Genomic DNA, 20,849 nt, shown 5'->3' on the forward strand with positions numbered 1-20,849 from the left:
TTCACCAACCATGCTCATTTCAAACATTGCCTTCATTTCATCTGCAAAAGAATGAGCAAGAGAATCATTAGTAGCACCAAAAACATTCAATCCAACATAAATTTGAGCTACAACAAAACCAGTCTTATCCTTTCTTATGAAGAGAGTTGTATCTGCAGATCCCCTTTTGAATCCATGCTCAGTGAGATATGCAGTCAATCTGTCATACCAAGCCCTAGGAGCTTGCTTCAAACCATAGAGAGCTCTCTTCAATTTGTAGACATCATCAGGTCTGTGAGGATCAACAAAGCCTTTGGGTTGCTCAACATAAACTTCTTCTTATAGCATTCCATTCAAGAAAGCACTCTTGACATCCATCTGATATAACTTGAAGTTTAGATGACTTGGTATGGCTAACAATATCCGGATGGACTCTAACCTAGCCACTGGTGCAAAGGTCTCATCAAAATCAATTCCCTCCACTTGTGTGTACCCTTGTGCAACAAGTCTTGATTTATTTCTGATCACAGTGCCATGTTCATCTGACTTGTTCTTAAAGATCCATTTAGTTCCAATCACATTTACATTTTCCGGTCTAGGAACTAGTTCCCACACATCATTCCGAACGAATTGATGAAGTTCTTCATGCATGGAATTTACCCAATCAGCATCTTGAAGTGCTTCATCTACCTTCTTCGATTCAATTTGGGATAGATAACATGAGTGAATGATCACATTCAAGGCTTTTGATCTCAATCTCATGTTATCATTCAGACTACCCAATATATTTGTGGAAGGATGATTCAATCTCACTCTAGAGGATGGACGTTTGACAAGAGATGTTGTGATCCCTTTTTGTTCAGATGGAGGACTGAGCTCACTTTGTATCTGTCGAGTGTCACGAACCGGAGTGGATGGTTCTGAACTTGATGGTACTGAGACTGTATCATTCAACACCAATAGCTCTTCCTCACTATGTTTCCCAACATACTCAGTAGGAAAAGAATCATTAACTTCTAGGGACTTATCTTGAGCAGGAACAATGCTTTCTGAAGATGCTTCTGAACATACTTCATCATTTATCACAACATTTGAAGATTCCATGAATGTTTTGGTTCTCAAATTGAACACTCTATAAGCTCTACTGGTGGAAGAGTATCCTAGAAAATATCCTTTGTCACTTTTTGCATCAAATTTTTCTAGGTTCTCTCTATCACGCAGAATGTAACAATCACTGCCAAATATCCTGAAATATTTGACAACATGTTTCTTCCCTCTTCAGAGTTCATAGGGAGTTTTCTTGGAGTCAGGTCTAAAATACACCCGGTTGAGTGTATGGCAAGCAGTGTTAACTGCTTCTCCCCAGAAGGATTTTGGTAAATTTTTGTTATGTAGCATGACTCGAGCCATCTCCTGTACAACCCGGTTTTTCCTTTCCACAATCCCATTCTGTTGAGGTGTCTTGGGTAATGAGAACTCTTGGTGAGTGCCTTGATCATTATAGAAAGTAGCCAGCTTGGTATTCTTAAATTCTCTTCCATGATCAATTCTGATTCTGGCTATCACAGTATCTTTCTCAACCTGCAATTTCTTGCATAGATGGATCATCTTCTCAGGAGCCTCAGCTTTATCCTTCAAGAGCACAACCCAAGTATATCTAGTAAAGTCATCCACAACAACTAGAATATACTTCTTTCCACCCAAACTTTGAACTCTGGCAGGACCCATGAGATCAATGTGTAATAACTCTAAAGGTCTTGAAGTTTGAACACTAGTCACAGAGGAATGCTTGGATTTTACTTGTTTACCTATCTGACATGGTCCACAAATGCACTTATCAATCTTCTCAAATTTAGGTAAACCGATAACTGCCTCACACTTGGAAATCTTCTCTAACTGCTTATGACTGGCATGCCCCAACCGTTGATGCCACAAATCAACTTGATCAATCTTTGCACTAAAGCACTTGTTGTTTGCACTTGGTGTTATGCCATAACAGTTGTCAGCTGTCCTTACACCAACACACATATAGTCACCTCCTCCATCAAGTATCTCACATTCATACTTGGTGAAAAGAACATTCAGTCCATTGTCGCAAATCTGACTTATGCTAAGTAAATTGGCCTTCAATCCATCAACATACCAAACATCTTCAAACACTGGCAATCCTGGAATGTCCACAGTACCAATGCCTCTGATCACAGATTTACTTCCATCTCCAAAAGTGACTGTCCCAATCTTTCCTTCAAAGAGTGTTTTGAATAAACCTTTATTTCCTGTCATGTGCCTGGAACAACCACTATCCAAATACCAAAGACAAGAATCACATGCCTTTAAGGCGGTTAAAGCAGTATAACATACATAATTCTTATCACATGTGATTATGCCAAGATACTTAAGGAAAGATTTAACAAAAGCAACAAGAGGCAAAGACAGCAAGTAGACAAGTTGACAATTAAGCACAAGATTTTCCAAGAATCCATGACAACAGGGGTCAAGGATCAGCTCAAAGATCAAAAAATCTTAAACAAAAGAGCAACCCGCTCTGATACCACTTGAACGGTTTTAGACCCCTTAGATCAACCAGATTGGTTAGCTTAGATTAATTAGCCAAGTTGTTACTTAGTCAAATTACGCAATTCTAGGTTAAAGCAATCAAATAATCATATCAAAATAATAAAGCAGCGGAATAATAAAAGACACGATGATATGATCACCCAGGAAACCACACGGTAAAAACCTGGGGAGGATTTGACCTAGCTATCCTCAAGGTAAACCTGAATCCACTATGCGAAAGAATTGAAGTTCATACAGAAGGACTACAAGCTCCCCGCTTGACTTCCTAATGCTACCCACCAGTAGAACTTACTGACACGACCACGTGCAAGCTCCGAATCCACGGACTCCTTCTTTCTTGGATTCTTCAATCAGCTACAAGCACCCACGCTTGATATTCTTTAAGCTTCAATGGTAGCAACCAAGTTGATCATCAAGCTATTGATACTATCTCTAACTTGAAAACCCTAAGCTTTGTGTAAAGGAAAGCTCCTCTAGATCTTACAAGAGATTTACACAAAACAGCAATGTATGAGCAACTATACAACTGGAGCAACCCCCAAAACGTGGCTAGAGTTTTACCTTATATACCTAGGGCAAAAACATAAAACTCTAAACGTTTAATGAGTTAGGGCTGAGTTGGAAATTCTGCAGAAAACGCATTCTGGTCGATTTTCGATCGATCGAATCTATTCTTCGATCGATCGAGCCAGACCGAAATTCCCCAATGCATCTGCAGTCTCTCGATTCCAACTTTACAATAATTGGACAACTTTGAGCACACTATAACAAGATTAAACATATTGTTTTGATCATGGTTTGCCAACATTGCAAATTAGAGTTCTAAATACATAAATTCCTAAACCTTTAGAACCTAACAGACTCCAGTTCAATGTTCGGAGCAAATGAGGGAATCATTGGCAGGGAAGTAGCTAGGAAGAAGAATGAGTATCAAAACCACATAGAACTTGCTAAGATTTCTAAGCTGTATGAAGCAAAACAAGTACTGCTGAGATCAACTACTAGAATCTAAGTTTAAGAACTTTAAAATGTCACTGTTATCATATCATTCAATTTTATGGAAATAAATTAAAAGTCAATCAATATCATTGTGAAATTCAAATATATGAATTTTATTTTCAAATTATAGACTGCTCATATTCAAATTCAAATATATATACAATGACACCTAGCTAGCAGATATGATTAGCCAAATTATAACCAATAGTCTTATGAAACTCTCCTTGCAGGCAGAGAATGTCAAGCGTATAAGTTGCCTTTAATTAAATAGAAGTCTTGATAAAATAAAATGAATTGGTACTAGAAAACATAGGATAAACCTCATGCAACAATTAAAGGAACTAAACTATTTAATAAAATATGAAGAGACAAAGATGCAGGAGCAACGTCCTTTTTCTTTTTCTTTTTTTAAAAACGGATTTTCTAAGAAATATTTACTTACAAATTTATCAATCATTTCCAAGTATATCAATAAGTTGCCTAAAATCCCCATAGTATTGCTGAAAATTTTTAAGAGTTTCCCATGATTTTTCCTTCATTTCCCCCAAGGTTTTGCCCAGAAAAGGATAGGCCCCAGACAATTGGCTTCACACCTAAAACTGATTTTGACGTGGCTAATAAACTTCAACTTGCTTCAAACAACATTTTCAAACATTTGAATATTTTGTTATAGTAGTACCCACCCCCCTGATTTGGCAAGGTTCCAATATATAATAAATGCACCCATTCAGTCTGACCATGGCCAAACAAGATATAGAAAGGAAGAGAGACTGTCATTTTGTGATAAAGAGAGGCACTAAAACTTCCACACGTTTCTACAAAGGAAGAAGGCATATCCTTGGAGAACTTTTTCCAATGCATTCTCATAGTTCATAGCAACTACATGCGAGTAGTCCACCTTCTAGACCTTACTGACACTAATCAATTAAATTAAGGTGGGTTGGTTTCAGATTCATGAGGTGCATCTAAAAATAGAAATGGGAATATATGGATGCTTCTAAAAGATAATCGCTCCGATAATTCATCATGTATTCAAGCCAGAGCGAAATATCAAGCTGCAAGACGGCCAATCTCCCTTAAAAAGTTGATGAAATTCAGCAAAGGAAAGCAGCTAATCGAGGTAGTAATAGGATGTTAGTGGTCTAAGTCGCTATGTGGTAACTTCAATTCTTTCATAGTAGATTTAGTTTTACCTTGAGGATAACTAAGTTAAATCCTTCCCAAGTTTTATACCGATTTGGTTTTCCTAGGTCATCATATCTTTGTATTCTTTATTTTCCGCACTTTACATTGATATGATATATTTGTGTTAACCTAAATATGATAATTTGACTAAGTAATCACTTAGCTAATTAACTAGGTTAAGTTTAAAGGGGTCTAAAAACGTACAGCCACTTCAGCAAGTGTCATTTTCAGGGAGAGGGTTAAGTGAAAGGAAGAATATATATATATATATATATGTGTGTGTGTGTGTGTGTGTGTGTGTGTGTGTGTGTATGTATGTATGTATGTATATAACGGCATAAATTAAGAATGTTAGACATTTTTTGTTAAGTTGGATTTCCTTTAGTTGGATTTTTAGTTTGTAAAAAATAGGTTGTACTAAAGGGTTTTTTTTTTTTTAATTATTAATAAAAATTGTTATATAGATAGGTTATGAAACATGAAAAAAATTTCAAGAATTTTGTAACTCTTAGAGGTTTAGAACAAAAAATATTTAAAATTTATAAATACATTAAAAACTATAATTAAGAGGCATTAGTAAAATTGGTTAACTCTCAGCAAAAAAAGAGGCATTAGTAACTTGCAATTTAATGTTCATAGTCAGTAAATGAAAATAAATTGTAAGTTATATTTATCATCAAAACCCCGGTATATAACACTCACCATTGTGACCCAACCTAAAACACAACCTCCTCTTACTTTGTTCTTACAATACATACATTTTTTTTGTTATAGTCTTGTAACACAAAGAAGTACTCCCATGGCAATGGCATTTAAGTGCATCGTCTTAGCTTTATTCATTACAATATCTATCTTTAGTATTGATGTTACCCTTGCAACTCGCCATCTTTTTCAATCTTCCCAACCTAGTATTCCAAATTTGCCAATCCTACCCACATTGCCTAACCCAACACTGCCACCTTTGCCTTCATTGCCACCTTTGCCTTCACTGCCAAAGTTGCCCAAGCCAATGCTACCGCCTTTACCTTCATTGACAACATTGCCAAAGCCAACGCTACCACCTTTGCTGCCTCCATTGCTAACATTGTCAAAACCAACGCTACCATCTTTGCTGCCTACACTGCCAAAGTTGTCAAAGCCCACATTACCACCTTTGCCGCTTCCATTGCCAACATTGTCAAAGCCAACATTGCCACCTTTGCTTCCTCCATTGCCAACATTGCCAAAGTCAACACTACAACCATTGTTGCCTCCATTGCCAACATTGCCAAAGCCAATGCTACCACCATTGCCCGCATTTCCGTCTATCCCCACTATTCCAACTCTACCAAAACCAACATTGTGAACTATTTCCTCAATTTGGCAAACCCTAATTACTACAATGGTCTAGTCTAAATGTCCTCAATAATTACTACGAAATTGAGGACCTCTTGCTGTTTTAGCATCTCAAATGTTATGTAAGGATTTAATTTATGATGTGATATTTTTTTTATCACGATTTATTATGTATCATCTTGAAGTTTGGATTGTACGTTATCATACTTAATAATCTGTGTTCATAATAATCTATTATATTTTCGATTGGGATTTCTCCTAATTTGTTGCTGTTGTTGTTAGAGAAATGAGAATGATGCCTATCCATCAAAATTTGTCTATTGACCTTGGCTTATCTTCCATCAAGATTAAGGATTTGAAGGCCAAATAAGGGGGCAATTAAGAAAATATATATAAAGTAACTAAGTAAGTAACAAATTTAGAAAATAACATCAAAAGGCTATCTCCATCACTAAAGAACTAGGTCAAAGGGTACAATTTTGATAAAAATTACTCATCACAAACTCCCATGATGCACAACAAAATATTACGCAAATATCGTGGTACATATATGAGCATCATAAATTTCATATATATATATATATATATATTATTAATTTATTTATTTACTTTCATTATAAAAATCAAAACTAAAAAAAGAGCTTAGAGATTTTAGGATCAGTAAGCTTCATTCAAGTAGTTGCGTTATCTTATACGGATATAAGCTTATATTTTCTAAAAAATAAAGTAGTCTCATCAATACGAAACAATGTTGAGCTAGCTCTTAATAATATATATACATCATTAAAATTGTTTGATACACAAAATGGTGACACGTGCCCCTTTATCAAAGCCTATAACAATGACATGTGTGAAAACATTTAATAATTATCAAACTTAATAATAAATACATATTAAAAAAAAATTGAAAAGGAAGAGAACCGCCACACCTTTAATATTAAAAAAACATATGAGGTGAAGAATTTGACTAAGAAAAAAGCCAAAATTAAACGACTTATTTGGTTACGAAATTAATTATATTATTATTACCATATTTATAATTATTATGTTATAAATAAATAATACATTAGAAGTACTCAAATCTAAAAGCACACTTATAACTCTTCACAATGACAGCCTAGGCCCTGGGTCATCTAAAGCCAAAGAAATCAGGTCCATTTGAATCTCCCTAGCTACAATGTGGATCATCTTGCCTAGGTTTCAAGAGAGAGGCTGGAGGAATTTAAGGTTGTTCTCCCACCGAAACCTCTCCAATTTCCAAAGCCTTGTTTTGCATGGTCTCTACCAAATGAGATGTTTAAGATAAACTTCGACAGTGCTATTTTCTGAAAAGAGAAAAAGAGTGGTATCGGTGTCGTCATCCGGAATCAAGCTGGTCTCATTATTACGTCTCCCTCTCAGCAACTTCCATGTGCCTATCAAGCTTTGAAATTGAAGCTTTGGCAGCGGCTTATTCTCTTAAGTTTGAGTTAGAAATTCGAGTTGCCATGCTATTCTAGAGGAAGACTCGGAGCTGGTCATGACAGCTTTGGTGGAAGAAGGAGTGACCATAGCCTCAGTTGATCTGTTAATTAAGCATGTAGTTCACCTTTCTACTCTGTTTTCTAAATTGCTATACTGTTATACAAGGAGAGACAGGAATAGACTTGCCCATAGTTTGGCCAGGCATGTTATCAATGTTGATGGAGGATGTTTCACCACTTTCTTTCTCTGTGTTTTAGGCCGATTTAGCTACACTTTCTTTAGTTTAATAAAAGCATTTATGGTCTTCTTTCTCAACCACAAGACTATAACAAAAGAAATGTATGTATTGTAACAACAAAGTAGGAGGAGGTTGTGTTTTAGGTGGAGTCACAATGGTGAGTGTTATATATTGGGGCTTTGATGATAAATATAACTTATAATTTATTTTCATTTACTCACTATGAACATTACATGGAAAGTTACTAATGCCTCTTTGAGTTAAACCAAATTTACTAATGCCTCTTAATTATAATTATAAATGTATTTATAAATTTTAAATATTTTTTGTTCTAAACCTCTAAGAGTTACAAAATTCATGAACTTTTTTTTTCATGTTTCGTAAGCTATCTATATAACAATTGTTATTAAAAAAAAAAAAAAACCTTTAGTACATCCTATTTTTCACAAATTGATAATCCAACTGATGGAAGTCCATCTTAACAAAAAAAAATCTAACACTTAATATATTTATTCTAAAAAACTGATGCCCTAATTACCTGGTCTCTTTATCAACACCAAAATCTACGACATGCTTAATTTCGACCATCACTACAAAACCCTTTTAACTATCATAGGTAAGTAGATACAACATTGGCTAAATACAAGAATACAACATTACATTGCTTAAGAAGGTGATGAGATTAAGATGATGTGATATATTTTATAATTTTAAATTATGATTATGTTAGAAAAAATAAAATAAACCAAAAATCTTAATGTCACATCATCATAATGCGCATCACATCAAAGGCACATCACAGCGAATTAAACACCTCCTAAAAGTGATCTTGTTCCATTCGCATGAATGTCTACTTATGTGAAGTTGCCGTTGTTGTGTTTAATGCATAACACGACTTGTAGCTTACTGTTTTCTTTCTTTTACTTAACACTCCCCCTCAAAATGACACTTGATGAAGTAGCAATAGGATCTTCAATTTGAATTAGTATAGGCTGAGGAAGAGTATATGTTTAGCAATCACATCTTAAGCATAAGCTTTGAAAATAATGAAAGACCAAGTCATTTATTAGTAAGTATATCTGCAACTTAATGACAACTAGAAACATGCATAGCCTTGATTATACCCACTTGATTTTATTTATTTTTTGATAATCAAGCAAAATTTTATTGAAATACACAATTACAAAATTCACACGGGTTTAACTTACCTTCGGTGCTTTTTTAACTAGACATGTCTTTTTGTTTTAAATATGCAATGACAAATGGTAGTAGTTTTTAATCTTCACATTTTATTTAGTTAGCGGGTGATGTGGCAGTCTTTCATTAAAACAAAAGAAGATTCTAGCTTTAAAAAAAAGTACTAGAGGTAAGCCAAATCCAATTCACACAAGCCAAAAGACTTAAGATTCAACCACAAGTCCCAAGAAGAGACTAACAACAAATAGCAACATGATAACCAGAAGCAACCAATAGCAAATTATAGACTTTTGAATTTTGTCAAGTACTAAGTGGCAATCAATTTTTATGTGTTTTGTACATTAATGAAACACTAGATTAGCCATGATGGTAATGCAACCTGGCTAAGAAAGTGTATTTATTGTCTCTCTATCATTCCTTACTTTGAAATCAAATCAACAAAATATATTGGAAAAAAATCATAAAAAATAACTTCCTTTAAAAAGCTGAAATAAAAGTAGTGTAATTCTAGCATGACAAGACCAATTGCATTTCTAATGCATTTTTGTTTCTAAGTTAAATATAAACTTTTTAAGGGTGTAAATTGTCATTATTGAAATATGAACCAATCCTTTAGCAAGGTTTGCATGTTTCGAGGTTGAAACATGGAGTGTCCACCAATCATGAAATATCTATTGTTGTGGTTGTGGGCGCTCCAAGGGGTGACCCGTGAATGTTACTAAACTTGTTACTTAGTATAGACCTATTATGACACATGAGTCCCAGAGTATGCCACTAGCTCTAGGGTTATAATGAAGATGGGTGTTACCCCTTAACTACAAGTCTATGAATCACTATTTTGACCCTTACACATAGGTCTAACTTAACTAGATGGTAAGTCTAAAGTTAAGGTACGAACTTAGGAATAAAAGAGTTAGTATCGCACTAATGGCAATTTCAATTATCTAAAGAAAATTGTGGGTTCCAGTTAGCTCAACTGGTAAAGTCTCTAATGGTTGAATAAGAGATTTGGGGTTCAATCCCCACCAACACCAAAAACTGATTGGAGTCTCGGTTTGATAATAAAGAGTTTTTATTATAGGTAAGATTCGAATCTTACCTCTAACAAACTATAGGTTTAAATTTTATTATATCTATTAAAAAAAGGTTAAAAATATAGGTACAATAAAAAAAAAAAAATTAATATGAAGTTCCTTATTTCCATGTGCAAGAAAGTCAATGATAAAGAGAATAGCAAAAATACAAAGAAATTTTAGTAATTTTAGCCGTAACTATCCTCTCTTATACCAAATATAATAACAAAAGGAAGTCTTTATAGCCATAAGTCGCTTTGTCTATGGCTTAAGTGATTTTAATGCTATGTTTGAATGGGCTAACAACTGTTTTGATATTCCAAAAGTTATTTATCGACCTTTTAAGCTACTTAATTACCACTAAAAGACTCTGAAATGTTGATTCCCTTTTGTTTTTTTTTTAATTTAAAATAATTTACGACAACTTATATTATTTGCTATCAGAAACTAATATTATATCCTTAAGTTTTTTTTTTGGTGGTTGAGAAAGAAGACCTTAAATGCTATTATTAAACCAAAGAAAATCTGGCTAAATCAGCCTTTTTTTTTGTGGTTGAGAAAGAAGACCATAAATGCTTTTATTAAACCAAAGAAAGTGTAGCTAAATCAGCCTAAAACACAGAGAAAGAAAGTGGTAAAACATCCTCCATCAACATTGATAGCATGCCTGGCCAAACTATGGGCAAGTCTATTCCTGTCTCTCCTTGTATAAGAGTAGCAATTTAGAAAACAAAGTAGAAAGGTGAACTACATCCTTAATTAACAGATCAACTGAGGCTATGAACACTCCTTCTTCCACCAAAGTTGTCATGACCAGCTCCAAGTCTTCCTCTAGAACAGCATGGCAACTCGAATTTCTAACTCAAACTTAAGAGAATGAGCCGCTGCCAAAGCTTCAATTTCAAAGCTTGATAGGCACATGGAAGTTACTGAGAGAGAGACGTAATAACAAGACTAGCTTGATTCCGGATGATGACCCCGATACCACTCTTGTTCTCTTTTCAGAAAACAGCACTGTCAAAGTTTATCTTAAACATCTCATGCAAAACAAGGCTTTGGAAATTGGGGAGGATTTGGTGGGAGGATAGCCTTAAATTCCTCCAACCTCTCTCTTGAAACCTAGGCAAGATGATCAACATTGTAGCTAGGGAGATTCAAATAGACCTGATTTCTTTGGCTCTAAATGACCCAGGGCCTAGGCTGTCATTGCGAAGAGTTATAAGTGTGCTTTTAGACTTGAGTACTTCTAATGTATTATTTATTTATAACATAATAATTATAAATATGGTAATAATAATATAATTAAGTTTGTAACCAAATAAGTCGTTTAATTTTGGCTTTTTTTCTTGGTCAAATTCTTCACCTCATATGTTTTTTTAATATTAAAGGTGTGGCGGTTCTCTTCCTTTTCAATTTTTTTTTAATATGTATTTATTATTAAGTTTCCATACATGTCATTGTTATAGGCTTTAAAATTCATCCAAATACGGTTCATAGCTCCGACATTTCCCCTTGAATCTTTCGCTTGGTTCAATATATACTGACAAAGGAAAAATGATTAAAAATCAAATTTTAATATTCTAAGGATGACTTTCCTTTTTTTTTTTTTTTTTCCCCCCGTAAATAATACTGTAATATATGCACTTGAAAATTCAAACCACAAGTAAAAATACATAAATTCCTCAAAGTTTTTTTTTTTTTTTTTTTTTTAAANAGAAGAAATAATGTCCTCTGAAGCTTTATACGGGGTCAAACGAGGGGTCAGGGGCACTCCCGCCCAAATTTCGAAGAACAACCTCAGCCGTTGGATCATTTAATCACCGTTGGATAGGAAGGGCGAAGCGTCACCTGGTGCAATTAATGAGGCGCCTGGGGAATAAGGAAGCCGCAGCGACATTAATGAAGCAGCAGTGCCTATACTTATACACGTGTCAATTCAAGTTTGCCTGTTTACAAGCTTTTGCCCCAGGGGAAGTCAAAATCCTACTTTTTCTCTTCGGATGCGTACGAAAAACTACAATTTTGAGGGGCTAATGTGTGGGGGAGAAAAACCCAGCCCAACTTATTGGGCCCGAGGCCCTGAATGAGGAACACTCTTCATCCGAGGAGATAAGGCCTTCAGTCGGAAGCCCACGCCAATGGGGACGCCTGGGGATGAGCACGTATACCATCCGAGGAGATACTCATATGTCCGAGTAGTCATGCGTCCTCGGATCCGAAGAGGTTTGATCAAACACGAGTATGGGAGGTTCAAGTGATCTATTTGACAAGTGTCAAGGGGAGAAGGACCTCGGACACACATAGAGATAACGACAACAGAGAAATATCAAGGAGGCATACTTCAACCACCGCATTTAATGCACTGCACCTACCTTCCTGGCCGCATTTATGTGGATAGGACCCCTGAACAGTGCTTTCTCAGCTACCGCCACTCGCATAAGGCTAAAAGTGGGGTGATGGGACATGTACTCAAGTGGGTGCCTGGATGACGAACAAATGGACGGAGGAGATGTAAGAAGGCAATGCTATATAAGGGAAGGGTACCTCTGATAGAGGGGATCGAAAAACAGGAGAGAGAAAGGGTACCTTACATGGTTGTAGCTCCAGCAATTGTAACCCTTGATTATCAATGAACAACTTCTCTTCGGACAGAGTACTCATTAGTCCGAGAGCACATTAATTCAACTTCTCTCATTGGTGTTGCTGTTTAATACTGTAATTTCATTATTTGCCTAGCCCTTTCGCCCACTCTCTACAAAATTTATTGTTTTGGGCTCAGAGGGTTCCAAATCCATACCTCCTTGGGCTTGGGCCGCAAAAACTGACCCTACAATTGGCGCCGTCTGTGGGAAAGAGCTTGTGCAAGAGTGAAAACAACAGTTGATGATGGCGGGACAAGGTGAACAGCAAGCAGAATCCAGGGCATCCCAACACATGGACCATTTCGCCAACCTGGAGGGAAGGCAAAATCGTGAGGGTAGCGTACACACAGTGCGCCTTAGCCAGGGCCAATCGCAGAGCGGAAGTCACATGTCCCATGCAAAGGAGAACCGCGACTTGCAACTGGAAATAGAAAAACTAAAGAGAGAGCTGCGCCATGCAAAGAGGAAACGGGCTTCCTCGTATTCTGAGGATGATCTTGATGATGAGCGAGATGTCTCTTATCAGCACAAATCCAAAACACCAGCCAGCGAGTCCTACACTTGTGAGGAGGAATCCCATCGTAAGAGACAACGTAGAAGTCCATCACACGAGGACATGGAGAACGATGCCATGAACAGGGCTTTGAACCAGATATCTGAGTCGCCTTTCACGCGCAGGATAGAGGGGGCTAGACTCCCTCGGCGTTTTAACCAACCAACGTTCACCATCTATAATGGTAAGACTGACCCCGTGGAGCATGTGAGTCATTTTAACCAAAGGATGGCTGTCTACGCCAGAGACGAAGCCCTGATGTGCAAGGTTTTCCCTTCCAGTCTAGGGCCTGTGGCCATGAGGTGGTTTGACGGTTTGAAGGCAGGCTCCATCAACTCCTTCAAAGAACTCACTCAGGCATTCGGTTCCCGTTTTGTTACATGCCGAAGAGCGGTCAGACCTGTTTCTTCCCTGCTATCCTTATTCATGCGGGAAGGTGAATCCTTGAAGGCATACTCAGATAGGTACTGGGAAATGTTCAATGAGGTGGAAGGTAACAATGATGCAATGGCCCTCAGCACATTCAAGCTCGGCCTCCCTACTGATCACGGTTTGAGGGCGTCTCTATCTGGCAAACCGGTTGCAAACGTGCGTCAGTTAATGGACCGCATAGAGAAGTATAAGAGGGTTGAAGAAGATCAGCAGCAGGGCAAGGGAAAAGACAAGGTTATCTCTCAGGAGAGGAGGGATTCGCGGTCGGACCGCTACAATTACAATAAACCGCGAAGGGATTTTGCCGGGCAATGGGATCGATGAATCCTCAGCCGGTCAACGCCGTGTTCAAAGAGCCAGTACACCAGGTCCTGGAAAAGATCAAGAATGAATCGTTCTTCAGGTGGCCGAATAAGATGATAGGAAACCCCGAGAAACGCAACTATAATCTCTACTGTCAGTACCATCAAGACCATGGGCACACCACGGAGGATTGTAGGAGCCTGTGGGATTACCTGGACCAACTGGTCCGCGATGTAAATAAAAATACATAAATTCCTCAAAGTTTTTTTTTTTTTTTTTTTTTTGAAAACAAAACCAATATTTATTCATTCATTCATTCATGCTTAAACAATCCTGATACAAGGCTTCTATAACCGGAGGAGGAGAGTCCTCTATCCAGTACAATTCATTATCAACATTTCTAGCATATTTGGCCAAAATATGGGCAACCTGGTTTCCCCCTCTTCTAATACAATTTATATCAGCATATTGCAAACCACGAATGATGCATTTGATGTCCTCATACACATGTCCCAGCAAAGAAAGATCGCCTGAAGTGCTTGCTACTGCGTTCATGACAGCAACATTATCTCCCTCTATGATCAGCTTAGAAAAACCTGACTCCACAGCGAATTCAAGAGCTTTTTGACACGCCAACGCCTCCGCTTCTTCACTGCAACTGACCGAGGGCCCTTTAATAGACATGGCCGCTATTAATTCCTCAAAGTTTTTAAAATAGGAATAATGACATGTAAATCGGTAGTAAAAATAAATAAGTTCCTAATATATAACTAGAAAAATATTAATGATATAGCATGCCCAATAACGATATGACGACTTTTGGCTGGCCAGATTTGTATGCTTTGTTTGTTTTGGAGATAATATTTGCTAGAAAATGAATCATTTTTCAAAAAAAATATTTTCTATAAAACTATCTCATTTTCTTATGTTTGGTAGCAATCTTAAACGAATTGAAAACTAATCTTCTAACTTTCCTTATTTAGTTTGCCATGAAATAAAATTGTTTTTCAAAAATTCTAGTAGAAAACAATCTCTAAAAATAAGTTATACTTTTTTTGTTGACCAAATATAGTTTTCTTTTAACTCATTTTTTCTAATGCTACTAATTAAACACTAGAAAACTATCTTTACAATAGGTTTTGTGGTAGTTAAAACTTAAAGGCTATATATATATATATATATTGAGAATTACTTAAGGGTTATATTGAATGGATAAATTAATATGGGTATGAGTGTATAATAACAAAAATTTCTTTTATTCTTCTAAAAACAAAATTTAACACTCCGTTTGTTTCGAAATAAAATATTTGCAAATGTAAAATATTTTTAGTAAAACATTTTCATTTTATCGTGTTTGACAACATAATAATACAATGTAAATCATTTGTCAATTATATGTTTCACCATAAAATGAAATTTTTTTTTCATACTTCTCAAAACTCAACTGATGCACGGACCTTTAACAAAAAAACAAAGTAGTGCACAGTATGTTGTTTGTGTTGTATTATGATGTTTTGTTTATTGGCATTTTCTTTATGATGAGAAGAAGAAGAAGAAGAAACTGATAATCTAACAATGTATTTTATTGTTTGTATCATGGTTTTGAAATCTGAATCGTTCAGTGAATCATATAAGAGGGAGAGGTTCAAGATTTTTAAAGTTAAATCGAGGTCAAACCATGATGATGTTATAATTAATTTAATAATTATTTAAAATATAATTAAATATGTTAAATTAATAAAAGTAGAAAAATGAACTAAAATAATCCAAATAAATACAAAGGTCTATTTTTCAAATGTCTTTTTTATATCATAACTTTCATAAGGCAAATAAGAAATATTAAATTTTAAGCAAACCTAAATCATTTTCTGTTAAAGCTCAATATTTTACTCTTTTAATCTTTTTATGAGAGCTTATGTCTAAATTATTTTAAGTCATGTTGAAGCCCATTTGACTATCCAGTAAATTGTTTTATGCTAAAGCCCATTTGAATATTCAACTATTTATGAAAATTTTAAAGATAAAAAAATAGGCGAAACTATACTATTGGTCCCTGAAGTTTACTCTGTGCGCAATTGGTCCCTCAAGTTTCAAGTAAGCACTATTAGTCCTTAAAGTTTAAAAAATGAGTGGTACTAGTCCTTCGGCTAACTTCTGTTAAAAATATTGTTTATGTGGCTAACAAAAAAGTGACGTGGCATTTATAATTTTACTGTAGGCATTTATAAACTACGTGGCAACTTAAGTGTCCTATGCCATATCAGCTATTTAATTATAAAGTTGTCACATAATCTTTAATTGGATTTTATTTATTCTTATGCCAAAAAAGAAAAAGAAAAGAGATAGGGTTGGCTTCAGCCCCTCGGGCCCGTTTGGTTTGTATTTTCAAACAACATTTTTTAGTTTTTAAACAGCATTTCACGCATTTCAACACACTTTTTCACCCACACGTATTTCAAAAAACTACAAATAACAATTTTCAAACTACTCTACCAAACACCCCTTGATCTCTCCTTCCCTATTTTCCCTTTCTTCGCTTCACCGTTTTCCAGTTTTCTAATCAAGTGGCTTGACCACCTCAAAGCCAACAATAATTTACTGGAAACCCTCTTAACAAAAATCCAGATATGAGTTGAAGAGAACCGCCTTTAAGGATACAAAGTCTTTTACGTAACTCTCTTTCTAATCTAAATTGATTGGCCATAAATCCTCTCTTGTTAACGAGAGTAGTCTAGTGTCAGGAGCAAGAAACCAACAAATATTTTGAGAGCAACAAAAGTGATAGGCAACAAAGATTCCCACAGTGACTACCATTGGTTCATGGCAAAGAAAGAAAAAGGGCCAATTTTTTTTCAATTTTTTTAAGGAAAATAAAACTTGAATATAATACTTCAAACATTTGAAGATTTATAATGAAACAAATTTAAACATTTTTTCATGCTATTTATGGATCCTTTGGAAACAATCTGAACAAAGAAACATAAAGATCTTTAGGAGATAAGCAGTCGATGGACATTCATGGAGAATGGCGAAGGACAGAGCCTGTGTTGGTTGTTGCGGTGGCAACGAAGGTCATTTGGAGGAGTCACTACGGCGGAGGAAGAGCAGTGATGATAGTGACGTCAACTGCAGCCACAATGGTTGGGAGAATGGCAAGAAAGGAAGATGAAGTGCTTGGGTCACAGGAAGATATTGGAGAGTCTAAGATTTTTTCCCGCAAAATAAAAAAATATAATGACTCATATGCCACTCATCAGTTTGTAAAAGCACTTGTAATAAACTGTAAAAAATGTACCAGTTGTAAATAATTTTGTAATTTTCATTAAAAATGTCACATCATTAAAAAAAATAACAACTCAGTATTCTATTAATTACGTAAGCAATACTTCTAACCAAAATTAACCAAAGGACTAGTACCACACATTTTTAAAACTTGAGGGATTAATAACGCTCGCTTGAAACTTGAGGGACTAATTACATTCACATAATAAACTTTAGAGACCAATAGTATAATTTTGCCTAAAAAATAAATAAAAGCTAGAAGAGTGACTTTACAAAGCATTAAAAAATTGATTAAATAAGAACAAAGGCCAATAAAATTTTAAAAGGAGTAAATGATACTTCACGGCATGCATTTAGTTAAATTTAAAAAATAAAAAATAAACAACAGCTAGAAGAGTGACCGGACAAGCCATTAAAAAATTGATTAAATCCAATAAAATATAAACAAGCCATTAAAAAATTGATTAAACCCAATAAAATTTAAAAAAGAGTGGTTGACAAGCATGTATTTAGTGTGTGACAGAAAAGCAAGTTGTCAATCATCTTCAAAGTAGACTAGAAGGCTATAGAGTGCATAGGAAAAACGCAAGATGAGAGGAAAATGTAGAAACAACAAACAAAAGTATAAGTTTGGATAGGAATTATTTTCTTGCGTATAGCGTTTTGCGTTTTTTTTTTTTTATGCACGCATCTCAGTTTTAGGAGACAAAGTGTGTTACACATGTACCGTTCATATATTGTTTATGCACTATTTATATATTATTTATACACTATTTATAGGACTTATAACTATTTTATTCAAAAAAAATATTAAAAATAAGTCTTACGATACTATTTATATATTTAAAAATTATTTTATTATATTATTTTCAATTTTCAATAAAATAAACTGTATCTAAACGAACGGTAAAAAAGAAAATGCAAAAACAGCAGTCGGCAAAAATGCAATGAGAGAAGGGGTGAGTGAGACTGAGAAGAAGAATAAGAAGAAATATCGGTGTGATCTCAAGGTCTGAGGTTGAAGCTTCAACAATAGCTGAGCCAATAAGTACCAAAAACAAAAACAAAAACAAAAACAAAAAAACAAAAAAAAAAAACTCTGAATCAACTAAACTTGTGAAACCGTGATAACCGTCCACAGTTTTTAAATCCGGATGGTTCAACCGCAGTTTGCACGGTTTACTAAGTTTTTCATAAATGTCGGTTTTTGAGGATAAAAAGAACCGTTTTGGTGGATGTCAAAACCATACTTTGTATTGTTTATTGGACATTTTTCTGAATCGGTCCTTGGACATATCTAAATTACCATGAATTTGACTTGTTATTTTCAACAAAATTTGAAAAGTGGTGCACAGCAAAGCCCTCAACCCAAAAAAAAAAAACTGGTGCACAGACCACCACCACCCACCCCCCAAAGCTCCACATCGAAAGAAAAAACAACCACCAAAACACCACCAACCATTTAAAAAACAGCCACCAACCACCAAACCACCACTGATGACCCAATTGACAACCACCATCAACCAAAAATCCAACTTGGTATAACATTTTTTTTTTTTTTTTTTTCCTTTTTGATCGGTTTTCTGTTGGTGGATCGACCAAGAAAAACCTCCACGAACTCAGATCAAAAACCCAAGAAACAAAGAACATAATCTAAAAATCTAACCCCAGCGGAGGCGAGATCGAGTAGCCAACAAAACTTAAGACCGTCGTTGGACCCAAGACGGTGCAAGAGAGAAGAGAAGAAGGATTTCTGCAGAAAAGACATGATGAGGTTGGTAGTGCCGATGATGGTGGTTCGGGTCGGTCAGTGGTGGGAAACGGTGTAAGATGGGTGGAGATGAGAGGGTTGTGGCCTTGTAAGTAAGAGAGTTGAGAGATGGAGAGCAGGAGAAGAACTAAGAAAGTTAAGAGAGAGGGAGAAGCTGTCAAGTGTCGGAAGGGAGAGAAGAAAAAATTGTAAAATGTTTTATGAATTTTGTAAGTTTAAGATATTTTACAGTTTTTGCCATTGATTTTTCCTTTTACTGAAAATATTTTACATTTGGTAAATTATTTTACTGCAAAATAAACATTGTAAAATATGAAAATATTTTACATCAAAACAAATAGAGTTAAGTTTGTTACTTCCATTAGCAATCAAGGCAAAGATCAAAAGAATAACAAACACACAAAGAAATTCAGGGGTTGTTTGGTACATAATTTTAAACACATGTTTTCAATTTTTAAACTGAAAGCTTGGAAAATTGTTGAAAACACACGAGCTGTTTAGACCCCCCAAATTAAAATTACAAATTGGTTAATTTTACACTAACTTAATACTAAGTACAGAATAGTGTAAACACAAGCGTATAAACAAGACAAGTACTCTAATACATATTTAAAGCAACACAGCTATAAAAATGAAATGAATAAGAGTAAGGAAGAGAGATGCAAACACAGATAACACCGAGACGTGTTATTAAAGAGGAAACCAAAGAACTCGGTGAAAAACCTCTCCACCGCCCTCCAAGCAGAAATCGACCCACTAGACAATCAGTTGGGATACAAGGGTGAGCAAAAGACCCTCCAAGCCTAATCTACCATCTGTACCTAAGCCCTCCAAGCTCCTACTCCAACAAGGCTTCTCGGAACCATGTCTTATCTAGTTCTCCGTATCCCGCAACAAGCTTCATGTTGCAACTGCCATTCTAGGCTTCTTCCAATGCTTCCCAGCAGTACCAAAACTTCACTTGACACTCTTAAAGGGTGTGGTAAGTATTTGGGCTATCAACCTCTTAATGGTATGGAAATGGAGAGGTAGGAGATGAGGAAATTTTCAAAACAAATGTGTAGAGAATTGTGAGTATAACAATCTCTAACTCTCAAAGTGTTTGGCTAGAGTTTTCTCTCAGAAGCTCTCCTTTACCTTTGTGGGTAATGAGGATATAAATAACGTAGGCATAAAAAGTGTGAATCAGACTGGACAGGTTGGCAGAACAGAATGCCTCACGGGTGTCTCGCGAGAAGGCCTTACCCGTGAGATACTCGCGAGACACAACTGTCTCCATCTAGCCTAACTCTTCGCATTCCAGCATGTGCAAGGCACATGATATACTTCGCGGGATGCTAAGTCGCGAGATACCCGCGAAACCTTCTTTAGTCTTCAAATGCTTGAGTCTTCACACCACTCTCTCTATTACACAACCCTTACAATGAAATCTCATAATAAATACAAGGTACAACAGATTGAATATAATTACAATCAAATTTGGCATGGAATATAAGCCAACAAAACATATAGTTGTAAATAACAAATTTACACAAGCAATATTACACATATTTTGACACACTTTTTCACCTACATGTATTTTCAAACAAAAGGAAGTCTTTATAGCATAGGTGGCCTTGTGAACTCTTCTCCAAAAAAATATATATAAATAAATAAATATTGTTGACAGCTTTTTATATTTTTCATGAAAGGTTGGTAGTAGCTTAAAGCTTTCCTGCTATCAAAACTTTCATGTTATGGTTTAATTGTATACACCTGAGAGAATTGTTAGATACTCAAAAAGGTTTAGACCTGCTTAATTTCAACCATTACTACAAAA

The 20,849-nt window shown here is 35.6% G+C and overlaps 1 protein-coding gene across 1 annotated transcript; it reads right to left on the reverse strand.

Moving 5' to 3' along the window:
• Positions 1 to 5,631: 5,631 nt before the first annotated feature.
• On the reverse strand, positions 5,632 to 8,365 carry LOC112033054 (uncharacterized). The gene is made up of 2 exons (XM_024065830.1): positions 8,316 to 8,365; positions 5,632 to 6,064 (listed from the first exon to the last, which is right to left on the reverse strand). Exons 1-2 carry the CDS (start codon positions 8,363 to 8,365, stop codon positions 5,632 to 5,634), a joined length of 483 nt encoding a protein of 160 aa, XP_023921598.1.
• Between the last annotated feature and the right edge of the window lie 12,484 nt (positions 8,366 to 20,849).

Source organism: Quercus suber, unplaced genomic scaffold (assembly GCF_002906115.3).
Source record: "Quercus suber isolate HL8 unplaced genomic scaffold, Cork oak 2.0 scaffold_534, whole genome shotgun sequence".
Taxonomy (NCBI): domain Eukaryota; kingdom Viridiplantae; phylum Streptophyta; class Magnoliopsida; order Fagales; family Fagaceae; genus Quercus; species Quercus suber.

Coding starts and splice junctions, on each gene's coding strand:
- LOC112033054 (XM_024065830.1), bottom strand. CDS start 8,365: ATGGTCGAAATTAAGCATGTCGTAGATTTTGGTGTTGATAAAGAGACC. Junction 6,065..8,315: donor GGTGTTGATAAAGAGACCAG/GTAATTAGGGCA, acceptor TGGTTTTGGTAG/AGTTGGAATAGTGGGGATAG.